Here is a 17569-nt window from a genome sequence, read left to right as displayed (position 1 = left end):
TTATATATTTAAGTGCGTGTGTGTGTATATAGTACATTTTTTTTTTCTTAAAAGGGAATCTGACAAAATTGAAATGCTGGTCCCTTTAATTAAATAGGACTCACTTCAGTGTTAATAGAACAGGTGATTCTCATTCTAGTTTTTATTTAAGGGCTGGGTTTTTGCCCAGCTGGGGAGTTCCCTCTGGACAGAGTAAGTCCAGAAAGAAAGAATGGGAACTGATGTTTGGACTGAACTATGAATTGCTGATAAAACAGTTGTGGATCGCAGACTCACTTGCTTCCTCATTTTGGTGACCGGACATCTGCCTGTTTAACAATGGGGAGATGGAAAGTTTGCTTGTGAGGGTGGGGTTGGGGGAGCACTCCTACACCTGCTGGCCCACAAGGAGTGCTGTTAAAAAGTACTTAACTTGTGGAGCTGGCAGCACCTGCCTCCATTTCGCTGCTGCATTTCTTGAGCCAGCAACTGTTTAAATTTAATATCAGGCTGCCAATTGCACTATGGCAGCCTGATTTAAATAATGATAATGGTGTCCTGCGTCTCCAAGACGGAACACTTGCAGGTTTGGAATCCTGCCGCAATAGAAACAGCAATGGGCAGATACGCATCAGTTTAACATTACTGGGAAGCCACTGTCTTTGGTCCCCACCACTAACTCCATTTCCTGGCTACTGACTTAATCTCTCTCTCCCTGGTAACTGTCTGAGGTTGAACTGGACTGTTTTGGTGTCACACAAGCTTCTGACCGCACAGCTGCACCATCTCCAACACCACCTATTTCCACTTCTAACATCGCCTGACTCTGCTCCTGCTGCAACTCATCGGCTGCTGAAAATCTCATCCACTTTTTTTTTTTTGTTACCTCTAGACTCAACTATTCCAATACACTCCTGTTCAGCCCCCCATAAATTTGAGGTTATCTAAAACTCTAATGCCCACATTCGAACTCTCATCAATCCCATTTTCCCCCATCGCCCTGTGCTCGCTGCTGTGCATTGGGATTCTCAAACATTTCTGTTCCATTTCCTGCACTTCTGCTGTCACCCAGACCCCTTACTCCCAGAACCACAATAGGGCTCCACTTGGCCTCTTCCACCCCACCAGCCTCTACATTCAAGGGATCATCCTCTGCCATTTCTGCCACCTCCAACACGATGCCACTAAACACATCTTCCCCTCCCCTCCACTTTCCAGCATTCCAAAAGGCCACTCCCTCCAACACCTTGGTCCACACCTTGCCCATTCCCAACATCTGCTCTCCTTTCCACAGCACTTTCCTACACAAGCTCAGGAGATGCAACATCTTCCTTTTTTTTAACCCTCTGACCTTCCCATCATCCCAGGTCACAAACACATTTTTTTTTTTTCAACTTGTACTTCTTTCAAGTTATTATCCTGTACTTACTGCTCACCATGTGGTCTCCTCTACATTGAGGAGATCAAACACCGATTGAGTGAAGAGTTTGTGGAACACCATCTTTCAGTCCGCAAGCGTAAACCTGAGCTTCCAGTCACATTTCATTTTAATTCTCCACTCCACTCCCACTCTCAGATCTCTGTCCTCCGCCTCCAACACTGTTACAATGAAGCTCAATGTCCGCTTCAGGAACAGCATCTCATCTTTCGAATGGGCAGTTTAAAGCCTCTGGACTCAAAACTGAGTTCATCAATTTTGGATCATAATCTCTTTGTACCACTGCCCCCCACCCCCCCCCCCCCCCCCCCCCACTCTTTTGGATAGCAGCTGTTAACGATTTTGCTATTTCTCATTTACACCTCCTCTAGCCCTATCTTTTACAATTACCATTTCCTTTTGCCTTGTACCATCATTCAGTTTGTCATTCAATGTCAGGCAAGACCCCACCTGTCAAGAATGAGGAAAATTGATTTTTGGACTGTTGGTGAAGAAAGCACTTGCTTTAAAAAAAACAATTGGAGACTTTGGCTGGAGAGAGATATTAGCATATCAACAGCCAGCACTTCAAAGGGCAAAGGGGCTATTCCCTGCTCCAATTTAATCCACAATGGACTTTTGATTACCAGACGTTGAAGGTGGAAAGGCTAGCATTCCAGGTTAACTGCTAAGATGGCCGAATACATAAACAGACATGGTTGGACTGGTTTGGGCCACATGACTGACTGACTTGGAGTTTTTTGCATTTGAACTTCCAACAAGGAATTTGAAATTAGAAGGCTGTTTGTTCCTGGACTGGAAAAGACCTCTCTCCTGTCTGCTCTCATCTTACTCTCGCTACAGCTTTGGAAACCATTGAAGACACATGATCCCCAAGAGAAAAGTCTCCTACAGTGAACAAGGTTTAAGAAGAATACTGGGCCCCAACGAAAAGCAAGACTACTTATAAAAGGACTACAGTGAGCTTGAAACACAGTAACAAGATATTACCTCAAACTGTTGTACTTATCTTTTCCTCTGCTCTTTTTTTGTCTCTATTTGCATATGTGTATTGTGTATGCATGGTGTGTATCCGTACGCGTTAACTGAATTAGTTTAAGTTTTAATAAATTACACTTTTTCCTTTAAACTAAGGAAACCTGTTTGTGCTCATTTCTTTGCCTTATAGTTGGAAAGCAGTGAACAAGGATTCACCAAGGGGGAGCTAAAAACAGTGGGTTTAAAATTAAACCCGGTTACAATAAGACCAGGTGAAGTCAGTACAAAACCCCTAGACACCTTTCTCACCTGTCATAACATAAATCTTCAGCCTTCCACCCTGTAACAGACTTTAACTTTTGTTCTTCTCCTCCCCATCTTTTTCTGATTCTGTACTTTTGCTTTCTTCATAACTTGATCTAAAGGCATGTAGGATTTAGAATGCTTCACTATAGAATAGCATTGGGTAATAATCATTAAAATGTAGAAAGAAATGAACAATTATTAAAATATTTTTGGAGAACTGGGTGGTCAGTTTGCTGTCACCTGTTTGCATTATCATCCAAGATTGATTTCTTCCCCATTTAGACCAGTTTTGGTCTTTGTATCTAGTGATGGATATTGCAGTTCTGGAGAGGGTATAGAGAAGGGAACTAGGGTAATACCTCAAACCTAGAAGGATTGGCATAGTTTATCTTGTGATTTTCTCATTTGGGAGAAAAATGGGCTCAGTGGGAATATGATTGAGGTTTTGAAAAGTACAAAAGTAATGGATATAGTAGATTCAGATATCTGAAATAGATATTCATAGTAGGACAAGAGGGCAGGCTGCTCAAGTGGCTAGAGACAGACCAGAAGACAGGAAGTACTTCCGTTCTCAGAACTTTGTCCTCTGCTGGAAAAGGTTAATGATAAGTGCTAAATGCAGCTGCACTACATTTTTGAGGATATTTGACAAGTTTCTGAAGGAGGATACTTTGGCATATTGGGGGTGTGTGGATTAACTTTTTTCCTAGTGATGCATCATGAGCAATCATTGTCCCCTGCAGCATGTTTGTTTGTCTTACATAGTCAGGCACAAATTTCTCAGAGCGTTCCCTCTAACTGCCAACAGTTGTCATTCTCTGTAGCTTTGCTTTGCCTTGCCTGTTTCAGGAGCTAGCATTACTAACAGTTGCCGAGGGTAGTGTATGAGGTTGCACTACCTAGTTAATAGTGAGCATTGATGAGCCTGGTGCATTTTCTTGACAATTCTTCATATTTCACAATGCACAGATTTATCCTATATATCCTTGTATCCTATGCATCTTGCTTCTTAATTTCAGAACAAAAATTGTTCCACCTCCTTTGACAAAATTATGGAGACGTACATAATTGAGATAACAAGAAGAATGACCATTTTTCTTATGTGCTATATGGAGATTGGTTTCCCAAATAAGGATTTGGTGCACACAAATCATATTTTTTTAAAATAAGATCCCTCTTAAACAAATTAAATGAAGTGTATCACTGCAAAAACTTACCATTCATTCCTTTCTTATCTGAAAACATGCCAAGGTTCTGGGCCAGGCTCTGAGCAAGTGTGACAGCCATTTCAGCAACACTTCCAAACTGAAACAAAGCATCAGACATCATCCGTGATAACCCTCCAAAATAAAAAAAAAACTCATTAACAAACTTGCTTCAGTTTTCAGTTTCTTTAATGCTAAAGGCATTAAGAGATAATTGTGAGGTAATGTATTTTGTGGAGGATAAACAAGGCAAGGGAATACACAATAATTGGGAGGGTTCTGAGAGGTATAGAGGAACAGAGGGACTTTGGTGTGCATGTCCATAGATCCCTGAAGGTAGCAGGACATGTAGATAAGGTGGTCAATAAGGCATACAGGATACTTTTTTCTTGGCCAAGACCTACAGTATAAGAGCATGGAGGATATGTTATAAGTGTATAATACACTAGTTATACTGCAGCTAGAATACTGTGTAGTTCTGGTCACTGCATTACAGTAAGGATATGATTGTACAGAAAGGAGAATTACAAAGATTTTTTTTATTCTTTCATGGGATGTGGATGTCACTGGCAAGGCCAACATTTGTTGCCTATCCATAATTGACCTTGACAACTGAGTGGCTTGCTAGGCAGTTTCAGAGGGCAGTTAAGAGTCAACCACATTGCTGTGGGTCTGGAGTCACATGTTGGCCAGACCAAGTAAGGATGGCAGATTATCTTCCCTAAAGGATATTCATGAACCAGATGGGTTTTTACGACAATCTGTGATAGTTTCATGGAACCATTACTGAGACTAGCTTTCAATTCCAGATTTTTTTTAATTAATTGAATTTAAATTCCACCAGCTGTGGTCGATGCGATCCTGAAAGGCATCCTGCTGAGCTGCTAGAAACCTGACTCCATCAGGAGGTAGGCCTTAAAATATGCAAAGTGCTTCCCTCCATTGGAATCAGACCTCATTTGGAGCTAGCATTTAATCCTTTACTGTATCTTTTATTGTATTTGTAAAAAGACAAAACAAACCTGGTGTTAAAGGAACTAAAATGCATGCTTTGAATTTCCTACTATTTCCTGTAAAAATACAAGCCTGATTTTTAACCAGTAAGTGAATGGGTTTTAAATGCATGAAAATGGAGCCCACAGAATCACTAAAATATGAAATAAATTTTGGCTATTCATTTTTTTTAAGAATCTAACCATTAAATCATTATGATTTGGGCAGATACTGTAGGAGGTTGATTCACAGCTGTCATTATGAAAATGTACATCCTTCAAAGTGATGGGTGTGAATAACGGCCATCATTTTTCACACAGAACAGGCTTTATTCATAGGTGCTACTTTGAAAATACTGAAGCATTGACTCTGAATAATAATGTTTCTCCTTGCACAATTTAAAGTTGAGGTTCAACATCTACCTCTCCTTCATTTTAAAATGCTAACAGCTATTCAAACTATTTCATTCCTCAACCTAGTCATGTACATTTTTACAACCTTCACCAATAGAAACAGGTTTATCTGCATGCCCATGAAGCAAATCTGCACATTGTTTTGCAGTGTACAAACTAAGCAAACAGCCTTGAACACAATGTCACTTACCACATTTGTACAGATCATATAACTATCTATTTACAGTCAAGGTGTATTTAGAGTTCCTGGACTGTGCTTAGACATTCCAGTCAAATACCACTGGATTGTCTACGAATGTTCAATAAATCACAAAATACTTAAAATTCCCTTATGATCTGCAATGTGCTGCTAAATTAAAGGAGATGGATGCATTCCTTTGGCACTCTTTGCATTGAACTACTAATAATCCAACTCTACCAGCAATAATCAACAAATTTAAAAAATATAATTTAAAAATAATTAGAAAACATTACAGGTGAGGGAGGGATAAGAGCTGGCTCCTGCCCACCTGCTGCCTGACTCCCACTCTCAGGCAGCTTTTGGTGAAGTAGGCAGTATAATAAACTCACTAGCACATCTGTCACTCACACTGACTTAGAGGGAGGTGTGACTGGCAGCTAGGTAATTAATTTCTTAAGTATTTAAAAATAAAAGCATATTTTAACAAACTGCACTCTGTCAAAATGAAATGAATTAAATATTCATCAAATAAACAAATGCTTTCAATAACTTCTACTGAAGTGACATTAGGGTATGAAATATCTTTTAATGTTTTTCCTCAGGTCCCTGCTTTCTTTTGGTCACATATGCTACCAGTGACCAAGGATGCAAGTATGAAATCTACTCTCAGACCTTCACTGCTAGAAATAGTAAAGGTCCAGAAAGACTTCGGAGTCTGTGTACATAGATTGTTATGAACAGGTACAGAAAATAATCCAAAAGGTTAATGGAATGCTGACCTTTATATCTAGAGGACTAGAATACAAGGGAGTAGAAGTTATGCTACAGCTATACAAAGTTATGGTTAGAACATACCTGGAGTACTGTGAGCAGTTCTGGGCATCGTATCATAGGATGGAAATATTTGCCTTGGAAGGGGTGCAGCACAGATTTACCAGAATTATGCATGGACCTCAAAGGGCTAAATTAAAAGGATAGATTACACAAACTACAGTAGTATTCCCTGGAATTTAGACAGTTAAGGGGTGATTTGATCTAAGTTTAAGATATTAAGGGGACGTCATAAGCGAATAAACTATTTCCACTAGTTGCGGTGTCCAAGACCAGGGGACATAGCCTAAAAATTAGAGCCAGGTCTTTCAAGAGTCAAGTTAGGAAAAATTTCTACATGCACAGGTTGGAAGAATTTTGGAACTTTTGCGAATGACAGTTGATCCTCGGTTTTGAAACTGAGATTGATAGACTTCTGTTAGTCAAAGATATTCACGGATATGGGCAAAGGTGGGTATATAGAAAGTTAGGTCGCAGATCAACCATGATCTCACTGAATGGTGGAACAGGCTCATGGGGCTATACGTCCTACTCCTGTTCCTAGTGCTGTTCTCAGTGATTCACTGGGAGGCAGCTGGTCTCAATTCTACTACTCACCAAAGCAGCACACATTCAGTGGGGCAACTTAGTGATATAGGAAACTGAACCTCCATCTTTTTTTCTTTTTTTAAAATCATACTTGTGATCTACGTGTTTCTGGCAAGACCAGCATTAATTGCCCATCCCTAATTGCCGTTGAGAAGGTGGTGGTGAGCCACCTTCTTGAACTGCTGCACCCTTTGGGGTGCAGGTAGGCCCACAATGATGTTAAGGGAGGGTGTTCCAGAATGTTGATCTGGCGATATAGTTCCAAGTCAGGATGGCATGTGGCTTGGAGGGGAACTTGCAAGTGGTGGTGGTCCCTTAGGTTTTCTACCCTTGTCCTTCTATGTGGTACAGGTCACAAGTTTAGAAGGTGCTGTTGAAGGAGCCTTGGTGAGTTGCTTCAGTGCATCTTGTAGATGGTACACACAGCTGACACTGTGTGCCGGTGGTTGGAGGGAGTGAATGTTTAAGATGGTGGATGGGGTGCTGATCAAGCGGGCTGCTTTGTCTTGGATGGCGTTGAGCTTATTGAGTGTTGTTGGAGCTGCAATCATCCTGGCAAGTGGAGAGTATTCCATCGCACCACTGCCTCATGGCCTTGGTACAGCCCACCTTGCAATTTCCCTATGGCTACCTAAGTGCAATTTTTAGAACAGGAGATTACCTCGTTCACTCCGCCACCTTTAGTTTGTGTACAAATTCCACCAACGTATGCTGCTCCACTCTGGCTACTTTTAAATGAAGTTCCCCTTAAAATAGAGAAAACAGTCTTCAACGTCAGATATATTACAAAAGGTATATCAGAGGAATAATGATTTGGCATTGCAGGTGCCATTACCTTTACACGTCTGATTCTATTCAATGACATACAGGATACGGTGAATGCACCAGATGGATTCCAGAATGGAACTGCTGACAGCACAATTAGGTTGCATTGTAACAATCTCATGAGCACGTTGACCAGCTGTAAGATATTGTTTATTCACTTTCTGAATTAAAGCTCTTTTTTTCTGCATGCAATTTCTGTCCATGCCATTTGACATTTTTGCCACATTTTTTGTTAACTATTTCCACTATAAATTCAAATGTCCACACAGATTATATCTTAAATTCGGAGTGTGAGGCAGATGTTTCACTGAAAACTCACTAAACTCCTGCTGGTGACACTGGTATCTGCATTGTTAAAGGTGTCACACTGTGATCCATATAAGCTGCTGGTTTACAGCTAAGGAGCTAGAATCACTGCAGAGGTTCTCCCAATCTCCCACTGTAAATGTGGCAGAAGATTGATGTAATTCCTGAATAAACAACCTAAATAGACTGTTCAGCCCGATCTCCTGAAATTCCACTAATTTATCATATCTAAAATATTACCTGGAAAGGCAATGAAATAAAATATTAATTTATGTAGTTGAAATATAAATTATGAAGTAATTTGAATGCTTTGTGGGAATAGCTTTCATAGTTCCATCAATATGACCGCATGTGATGTGAGAAATGGTGAAGAACTGTTTGGCTACACTTCCTGACACCCTGTTTCCTGTAAAGACTCATCCAGTTTCTCCGTCTCTGATGCATCTGTTCTGATGATGCAACCTTCCACAACAGCGCTTCTGACATGCCCTCCGTTTTCTTTAACCGAGGATTCCCCCCCGCGCTGTGGTTGACAGGGCCCTCAACCGTGCCCGACCCAATGCCCGCTCTTCTGCCTTCACCCCTTTCCCTCCCTCCCAGAATTGCAACAGGGTTTCCCTTGTCCTCACTTTCCACCCACCAGCCTCCAGTTCCAAAGGATCATCCTCCGCCTTTTCCACCACCTCCAGCATGATGCCACCACCAACGCTTCTTCCCTTCCCCTCTCCTATCAGCATTCCGAAGGGATCGTTCCTTCTGCGACACCCTAGTCCACTCTTACATCACCCCGACACCTTGTCCCCTTCTACGGCACCTTCCCATGCAATCGCAGGGCATGTAAAACCTGCCCTTTTACCACATCTCTCCTCTCCATCCAAGGCCCCAAACACTCCTTCCGGGTGAAGCAGCGAGTTACTTGTACTTCCTTCATTTTAGTACACTATACTCGCTGCTCACAATGCGGTTGTCTCTGCACTGGGGAGACCAAACACAGATTGGGTGACCACTTCGCGGAATATCTCTGCTTAGTCCGAAAGCATGACCTGGAGCTTCTGGTTGCTTGCCATTTCAAAACACCACCCTGCTCTCTTGCCCACATTTCTGTCCTTGGCTTGCTGCAGTGTTCCAGTGAACATCAAGCTTGAGGAGCAGCACCTCAGGCTGGATTTTAATAGCCACTGCCAATCTCAGCAGCGAGCACAAAAAATGGTGGCCCGCCCGCGTGGGCTGCACGGCAAAGAGCTGCCGCAATCTCCAGCGCGGCAGCTCATTTAAATAGCCGTGGCAGCCCGCCCCTCCCCCCCGCCCCATGCCCATGGAGGGGGCGGGCTGTCTGTCCCCAGCAATGGCATCAGCTGCTGGTGAACAGGCATGGTGCCATTTTTAAAGAGCGGCTAATCCGGCCGCCCAATTTAAAGTTTTAAAGTTCTACCCCCCCAAAATTAAATAAATAAATTTCTAACGCCCCTTTCTCACTCCCTAATAATAACTATTTGCCCTTCCCCCCACCCCCAAACACTTAACCTTTACATCTGACCTTCTCTCCCCAAACTGCACAAAGTTTAAGGTTCAACCCTTCCCACCATCCCCTACACCCATTACCCCATTCCCCCGCACTGACGAACTTAACTCCTCCCCCCTCCCTACCTGCGTGGCGCCATGTTTCCCCGGACGGAGATCTGAAGGCGCAGGAGTGGCGGCCGCCGCGCCAAAGATCGCGGCAGGCCCTCAAGATTGCAGGCAAGTCTATTTAAATTTAATAATTTTAGTCATTTGAATATTTAAATTGTGATCCCAGTGACAGGGGGGCTGCCATGGAGCCTCGCCGCTGCCGGGAAGATCAGGCCGGGCCCTCACAGCATTAAGGTCTGTGGTGGGCCTCATCCGGAGCCATCTACAGCACCCGCCCAACCCCCCCCCACCCCCTCCAACAGAACCCAACGCCTTGGAGAACAAAATCCAGCCCCCTTGTCTTTCGAGGAGGCACTCTACAGCCTTGTGGACTCAACATTGAGTTCAACAATTTCAGAACGTGACTGGCCTTTTCTTTGTTTTATTTTTTTATAAATATTTAATTTTTTAACCATGTGCCCGTTTTTCATGTGCTTTTGTACAGAGCTGCTCATTATTCTGCCATTAACAGTCTCTCTGGACTAATGCTTTGTCTTTCACAACAACCATTAACAGTGCCTTTGCCTTTGTCCCATGGCATCTTTGCTATATAATCTCTCCTGCCCTCTGCCTTATCACACACCTTCCTTTTTTTCTCTTCATCACCAACTCACCCCCTTCACTTGCTTAAAACCTAATACTTTTCTAACCTTTGCCAGTTCTGATGAAAGGTCATCGACCTGAAACATTAACTCTGCGTCTCTTTCCATAGATGCTGCCTGACCTGCTGTGTATTTCCAGCACTTTCTGTTTTTATTTTATATTGAAGAATTGTTTGGGTCTGCCTGCACTTCCACACACTGGCCACTGGGTGATAGTGTGGAGCACCACAGAAGTGCACTGCCATAATGCATAGCACTATGCCAGTTGAGTAATCTGTTGAGATCTGTAAATTCAACACGAGCAGAATTTCTCATCCACAGCTGTCATGCAAGTTTCTAAATTCACTTGAAAAAGCCCTCCAAAACACTCCCACAGAGGATGCAGAGACCAAGTGGGCCCACATTAGAGACGCCATCTATGACTCAGCAATGACCACCTATGGAAATTGTGTGAAGCGGATTGCAGACCGGTTTCAATCTCACATTGAAGAGCTGGAACCTGTCACAGCCGTTAAGCGCATTGCACTGCTGAACTACAAGAAAGCCCCCAGCGAGTTAACATCCGTAGCACTTAAAGCAGCCAGAAGCGCTGCACAAAGAACAGCCAGGCGCTGCGCAAATAACTACTGGCAACACCTATGCAGTCATATTCAGCTGGCCTCTGACACAGGAAATATCAGAGGGATGTATGATGACATTAAGAGAGCTTTTGGGCCAACCGTCAAGAAGATTGCCCCCTTCAAATCTAAATCAGGGGACACAATCACTGACCAACGCAAGCAAATGGACCTCTGGGTGGAGCACTACCTAGAACTGTACTCCAGGGAAAATGTTGTCACTGAGACCACCCTCAATGCAACCCTGTCTCTGCCAGTCAAGGATGAGCTGGACGTACAGCCAACAAAATCGGAACTCAGTGATGCCATTGATTCTCCAGCCAGCAGAAAAGCCCCTGGGAAGGACGGCATTACCCCTGAAATCATCAAGAGTGCCAAGCCTGCTATACATTCAGCTCTGCAAGAACTGCTTTGCCTGTGCTGGGATGAGGGAGCAGTACCACAGGACATGCGCAATGCCAATATCATCACCCTCTATAAGAACAAGGGTGACCGCGGCGACTGCAACAACTACCGTGGAATCTCCCTGCTCAGCATTGTGGGGAAAATCTTTGCTCGTGTCGCCTTAAACAGACTCCAGAAGCTGGCTGAGTGTGTATATCCTGAGGCACAGTGCGGCTTTCAAGCAAAGAGATCCACCATTGACATGCTGTTCTCCCTTTGCCGGCTACAGGAGAAATGCCGTGAACAACAGATGCCCCTCTACGTTGCTTTCATTGATCTCACCAAAGCCTTTGACCTCGTCAGCAGACGTGGTCTCTTCAGACTACTAGAAAAGATTGGATGTCCACCAAAGCTACTAAATATCATCACCTCATTCCATGACAATATGAAAGGCACAATTCAACATGGTGGCTCCTCATCAGACCCCTTTCCAATCCTGAGTGGCGTGAAACAGGGATGGGTTCTCGCACCTACACTGTTTGGGATCTTCTTCTCCCTGCTGCTCTCACATGCGTTCAAGTCTTCAGAAGAAGGAATTTTCCTCCACACAAGATCAGGTGGCAGGTTGTTCAACCTTGCTCGTCTAAAAGGGAAGACCAAAGTACGGAAAGTCCTCATCAGAGAACTCCTCTTTGCTGACGATGCTGCTTTAACATCTCACACTGAAGAGTGTCTGCAGAGACTCATCGACAGGTTTGCGGCTGCCTGCAATGAATTTGGCCTAACCATCAGCCTCAAGAAAACGAACATCATGGGACAGAACGTCAGAAATGCCCCATCCATCAATATCGGCGACCACACTCTCGAAGTGGTTCCAGAGTTCACCTACCTAGGCTCAACTATCACCAGTAACCTGTCTCTCGATGCAGAATTAAACAAGCGCATGGGAAAGGCTTCCTCTGCTATGTCCAGACTGGCCAAGAGAGTGTGGGAAAATGGCGCACTGACACGGAACACAAAAGTCCGAGTGTATCAAGCCTGTGTCCTCAGTACCTTGCTCTACGGCAGCGAGGCCTGGACAACGTACATCAGCCAAGAGCGACGTCTCAATTCATTCCATCTTCGCTGCCTCCGGAGAATCTTTGGCATCAGGTGGCAGGACCGTACTACCAACACAGAAGTCCTCGAGGCGGCCAACATCCCCAGCATATACACCCTACTAAGCCAGCGGCACCTGAGATGGCTTGGCCATGTGAGCCGCATGGAAGATGGCAGGATCCCCAAGGACACATTGTACTGCGAGCTCGTCACTGATACCAGACTCACCGGCCGTCCATGGCGCCGCTTTAAAGACGTCTGCAAACGCAACATGAAGTCCTGTGACATTGATCACAAGTCGTGGGAGTCAGTTGCCAGTGATCGCCAGAGCTGGCGGGCAACCATAAAGGCGGGGCTAAAGCATGGTGAGTCGAAGAGACTTAGCAGTTGGCAGGAAAAAAGACAGAGGCGCAAGGAGAGAACCAACTGTGTAACAGCCCCGACAACCAATTTTATCTGCAGCATCTGTGGAAGAGTCTGTCACTCTAGAATTGGCCTTTATAGCCACTCCAGGCGCTGCTGCACAAACCACTGACCACCTCCAGGTGCTTACCCATTGTCTCTTGAGACAAGGAGGCCAAAGAAGAAGAAGAAGATACCAGTTGAGTAATCTGTTGAGATCTGTAAATTAGGTGAATTTTAACTTTTATATTTTAACTACATACATTTTTTTTATCAAGTTTCTTTTTCTTTTACAGTTAATATTTTTCACAAATATATTCTTTGGCCAACCTCTGTCATTTTCATCCTATCCCTTGTGAGAAATTCATACTAAAATTAATTACATTTTTCTTTTCGTTTAAAGATCAATAATTTATACATTTTACCTAATTATTTTATACATAATTTTTTGATGATTCTGTGAATTATTCTCAGATACCTCTACTGCTTTCTGTTGCACTGTGGGTTTGTATTAGTAGCGTTGTAGGGTGTTTTTGAGAAAGTCTTAGACTTCGGTAAAAGGTTAACTATCAACTATTTATTTACAGTTACTATATACACTCTCTGCAAGCCACCTAAGGCAGCATCCTTCGTGCTGCTATTCCTTCTTCTCAAGCCCACCTCATGTGACTGTTCCATCATCGCTTGTACAGTGGGAGGGATCTCTCTCACTGGCTTCAGTATTAACCTTTTACATCCTTATACTACATCTTGCCCCCCTCCCCCAGTCTTATCCAACATTTTTCCAAACTTATGTACATTTATGACTCCTCTATTACTCTCTCTCCCCCCAAGTCTCTGACTTTACAGATTCAGTCTCATCGGAGGTTTGACAACTCTCCCCAATCTGGTTGTATACTGTCTTGGACAATCAGTAGTCTTCGTAGGAAGTCTGGGTTGCTGACTTGGTTTTTCGTTTCTACAGGTTGCAGTATTTCGTTTGGTTTGGGTTTGTTCACCTTCATCTAGATCTTGCAGATAGATTATTGGTTGCTGCTTTTACGGAATAAGAATGTTATTCCTCCAATTCCTTTGTATGTTCTCTTCATTCGTTCGTATAACACACGATTGCTGAGAGTCCTCATGTTTATGGATTACTGTACCTTCTTGTTCCAGGTCACGTATCCAAATTTTTGACCATTGTTTAATTTGGGTAAGCTTCTCGCTCAAAATCTCCTATTGTAATTCCTGGCTTGTTTTCTTCTGTTCCCTTTCTTGATATTTCTTGTGGTCTTGAGTCTTCAATCCTGGCATTAATTGTTGAGGAAATACTGGAAACTATGTCCTTACAGCAGTGGCATTGAACAATAAACGAGGAATGAGAGAGGAAGATCTGAATTTTCTTTGGTAAAGATTTTATGGTTCTCACACCTCATTCTGACTCGCCATTGGACTGTGGATACCTCAGTGAACTTGTAAGTTGCTGAAAGCCAATCTTCACGGCAAACTGGGTAAACATTCACTCACGAACCGTGGTCCGTTGTCTGATAGATTTTTTTAATTCATTCATGGGTTGTGGATGTCACTAGCTAGGCCATCATTTATTGCCCATCCCTAATTGCCCTTGAGACAGTGGTGGTGAGCTGCCTTCATGAATCACTGCAGTCTCTGAGGTGTAGGTACACCGACAGTACTGTCAGGAAGGGAGTTCCAGGATTTTGACCCAGCGACAGTGAAGGAACAGCAATGTAGTTCCATGTCAGGATGGTGTGTGGCTTGGAGGGGAACTTGCAGGTGTTTCCATGCATCTGCTGCCCTTGTCCTTCTGGGTGGTAGAGGTCGCAGGTTTGGAAAGTACTGTCGAAGAAGCCTTGATGAGTTGCTGCAGAGCATCTTGTAGATGGTACACACTGCTGCCACTGTGCATCGGTGGTGATGGGAGTGCATGTTGAAGGTGGTGGATGGGGTTCCAATCAATCGGGCTGCTTTGTCCTGGATGGTGTCTCGCTTCTTGAGTGTTGTTGGAGCTGCACCCATCCAGGCAAGTGGAGAATATTCCATCCAGAATCCCATGTGTCGCGAAGATGTGCGTAAGGATTCTGATAACTACCTCGGTCGTAGAATGTAACCGTCTGACTTCTATCCACCTGGAAAGTAGTTAATATTGAAATGACTTCCCATCAAACATGAATAAATCCATGCCTCACCTTTGCCATGGTCTAGTTGGAAATTGGGTAGTCAACAGCAGTTCCTGCTGTTCTGGCCTCTGTATCACACACATCTAACAGCGGTTGATCATGGTTGCGATATCCTTAGATATCCCATGCCACCATACCGCAGATTGTGCCCTCGCTCTGCACTTGGTTATGCCCAAATGGCCTTGGTGTAATCGATCTAAGACATCGGATCTCATTGAAGTAGGAATAACAATTTTGTCAGTGTAAGCTAGTAAGTCAATTATGGTAAAGTATTTCCTATACTCATGAAACGTCTTCATTGTTCTCCCTCCTTGGCTTTCATGTGGCCACCCACGTGTACAATATTGTCTAATGCAAATGTACTCTGTCATTCTTCTATGCTTGCCGTATTTCTCGCAACTTCTGTGTACTTGTTGACCAACTTTGTGTTTTGTGTTGCAGGTATGATTCTATGTCACCTACGAAAACCACGTCTTCCTGTGATGGATATTCTTCGGCTGCCCTCGATAATGCATCAGCTGATGATTAGGAGGAATTGATTATCTTTGTTTGCTTGACTTCAGCTATCTTTCCAATCAACTGTAGTTCCAAGCATGCATTCCTGCTCAGTGAAGGAAAGTCTTTATTGTGTAAGACATATTAGGTCTCTACCAGTTGTCTTCCTTTTTATGCTGAAGAGTTGCTTGGAGTTTGCCTTTTACTCGCAGCTGTGCCCCGCCTGGGCCATGCAATTGTATATCTGTCGGTTGCAGGTAATGTCTCTTCACCCAAGGTTCTTGGTCAGACAATACAGTGACACTAGTCCTGTGTCATGCTTAAGATTTGTGAGGTGTCACTCACTTAGATGTCTGCTGTCCAGAAATCTTGGTCTTGATTACTGATTTCTTCCAAGAACTCTCCTGGTTCTTTCACGTGAGTATTGCTATACATGATTCACTGCTCTTTTCGTGAATGTCTTCTGCTTTGTACCTTTAAGCAATTTTGCTGTGGCACATTTCCAGTGTCCAATTTTTCCACACTTAAAACACTCAGCTTTACTTGCTGGACACCGCTTTCATCTGTGGCTCATCTTGGCTCCACAAAGTTGGCAAGGCTTTCCTATGTCATGCGCCTTCTCATCTGTGTGTTTTTTCTGTTCCTCAAAGTATTTCCCTTGCTTTGGCTTAACCAGTTGGACAGGCATTGGACTCCTTCTCATCCATGGCTTGTCTTCAGCTCATAGGATGTCCCCATTCTCTTTGTGAACTTCAGCCTGTCTTACAATTTGAATGGCCTTTTCCAGTATAAGGTCTTCCTTGGATTGCAACAGGTCTGACAAGGATTTATCCACCATGCCAATAACTATCCTGTCTCTGATTAGTTCTGCCTTTAATCGGTTGTATTCTCAACCTTCTGCCAATCTACAAAGGTCATTAATATAGGAGTCTATAGATTCGCCAATCATCTGCGCCAGCTTATTAAATTTGGTTCTTTCCACGATTTTATTGGTACGGATATTAAAATATTTATCAAAGGCTTGGAGTACCTCTTTGAATTTATTGGTAGCCTCATTGATCCTTTTTCGGACAACTACTGTTGCCAGCTGTCACTGCTACTGAATACAGGAGGGTGTTCACTTGCTCCATTTCAGATTTGATATGGAGTTGAGAAGCAATTCTGAACCTCAAAAACTTTTTTCTCCATACTAGTTAAATTTGGACCTGACTGGGACCTTCTTGATTATGGAAACTTAGGCATTCCCAATTTTGGATCCATATTGCTTCCTTTAATTTGCTAGGCTTTTCGAGGGTGTTCCCCTTTAATTTTAAAATTTTCAGGCTTGGCTTGAGGTGTTCGCATTCTGTTTCGGACTTTCCTGCTTTCCCGTGCTCCCCAACCTTTCCCGCGCTGACAATTACTGTGTTTTTTCTCCCCAGCAAGGCCGAGCAATGGCTGCTGACAGTACTCTCCTTCCTCGTCGCCGATTCTAGCGAGATCACATTCTGCATCCAATTTCTTTTCCCCCAGTGCACCATTTAATTAAATGGCCAGTTTCACTGTCTCACATAGCCTGGATCATCACCCGGCATAAACACTTGGACCCAACCACTGGATGTGCTGGAAGTACCGACACAGAGCTCCACGCTGCTGCGGTGTGATCTGAGAGGCTGCAGAGCTCTTCACAACCTCTTCTGTCAGTAAGTAGTTTTCTTACTGTACCGGGCCAGTACTTTAACTTACTCTGTTGTTCCCCTGGTGTTCCTTCCAAAGGTAAGGAAATCTTCAAATTCTCCTGGTCGCTTTCGCCATTGCCACTATGTTGCATTGTTGGGTTTGTATTACTAGCATTGTAGGGCATTCTAGAGAAAGTTTAAACTCCGATAAAGGTTAACTTTTTATTATTTACAGTTACTATATACACTCTCAGCAAGCCACCTAAGCTAGCATCTTCGTGCTGCTATACCACCTTCTTCTCAAGCCTAGCTCATGTGACTTTACATCATCGCTCATACAGTGGGAGAGGTTTCTCTTGCTGTCTTCGGTATTAACCCTTTACATCCTTATACTATACTTTCAATCTCTCTAATCTGCCAGC

At 43.5% G+C, this 17569-nt stretch overlaps 1 protein-coding gene across 6 annotated transcripts in view; it reads right to left on the bottom strand.

The window, feature by feature from the left end:
* adam22 (ADAM metallopeptidase domain 22) overlaps positions 1-17569 on the bottom strand; it is a 430588-nt gene that overhangs the window by 204510 nt on the left and 208509 nt on the right. For all 6 annotated transcript variants that reach the window (XM_068013002.1, XM_068012995.1, XM_068013011.1 and 3 more), the window contains exons 12-13: positions 7574-7658; positions 3919-4006 (exon numbers count right to left, since the gene is read on the bottom strand). In XM_068013002.1, coding sequence (XP_067869103.1) covers positions 3919-4006; positions 7574-7658 — 173 coding nt within the window. The remainder of the gene's footprint in view (positions 1-3918; positions 4007-7573; positions 7659-17569) is intronic.

This window comes from Heterodontus francisci, chromosome 2 (assembly GCF_036365525.1).
Source record: "Heterodontus francisci isolate sHetFra1 chromosome 2, sHetFra1.hap1, whole genome shotgun sequence".
Taxonomy (NCBI): Eukaryota; Metazoa; Chordata; class Chondrichthyes; order Heterodontiformes; family Heterodontidae; genus Heterodontus; species Heterodontus francisci.
The sequence above is the reverse complement of the archived record's forward strand: the minus strand, read 5'-3'. Positions and strand labels throughout refer to the sequence as shown.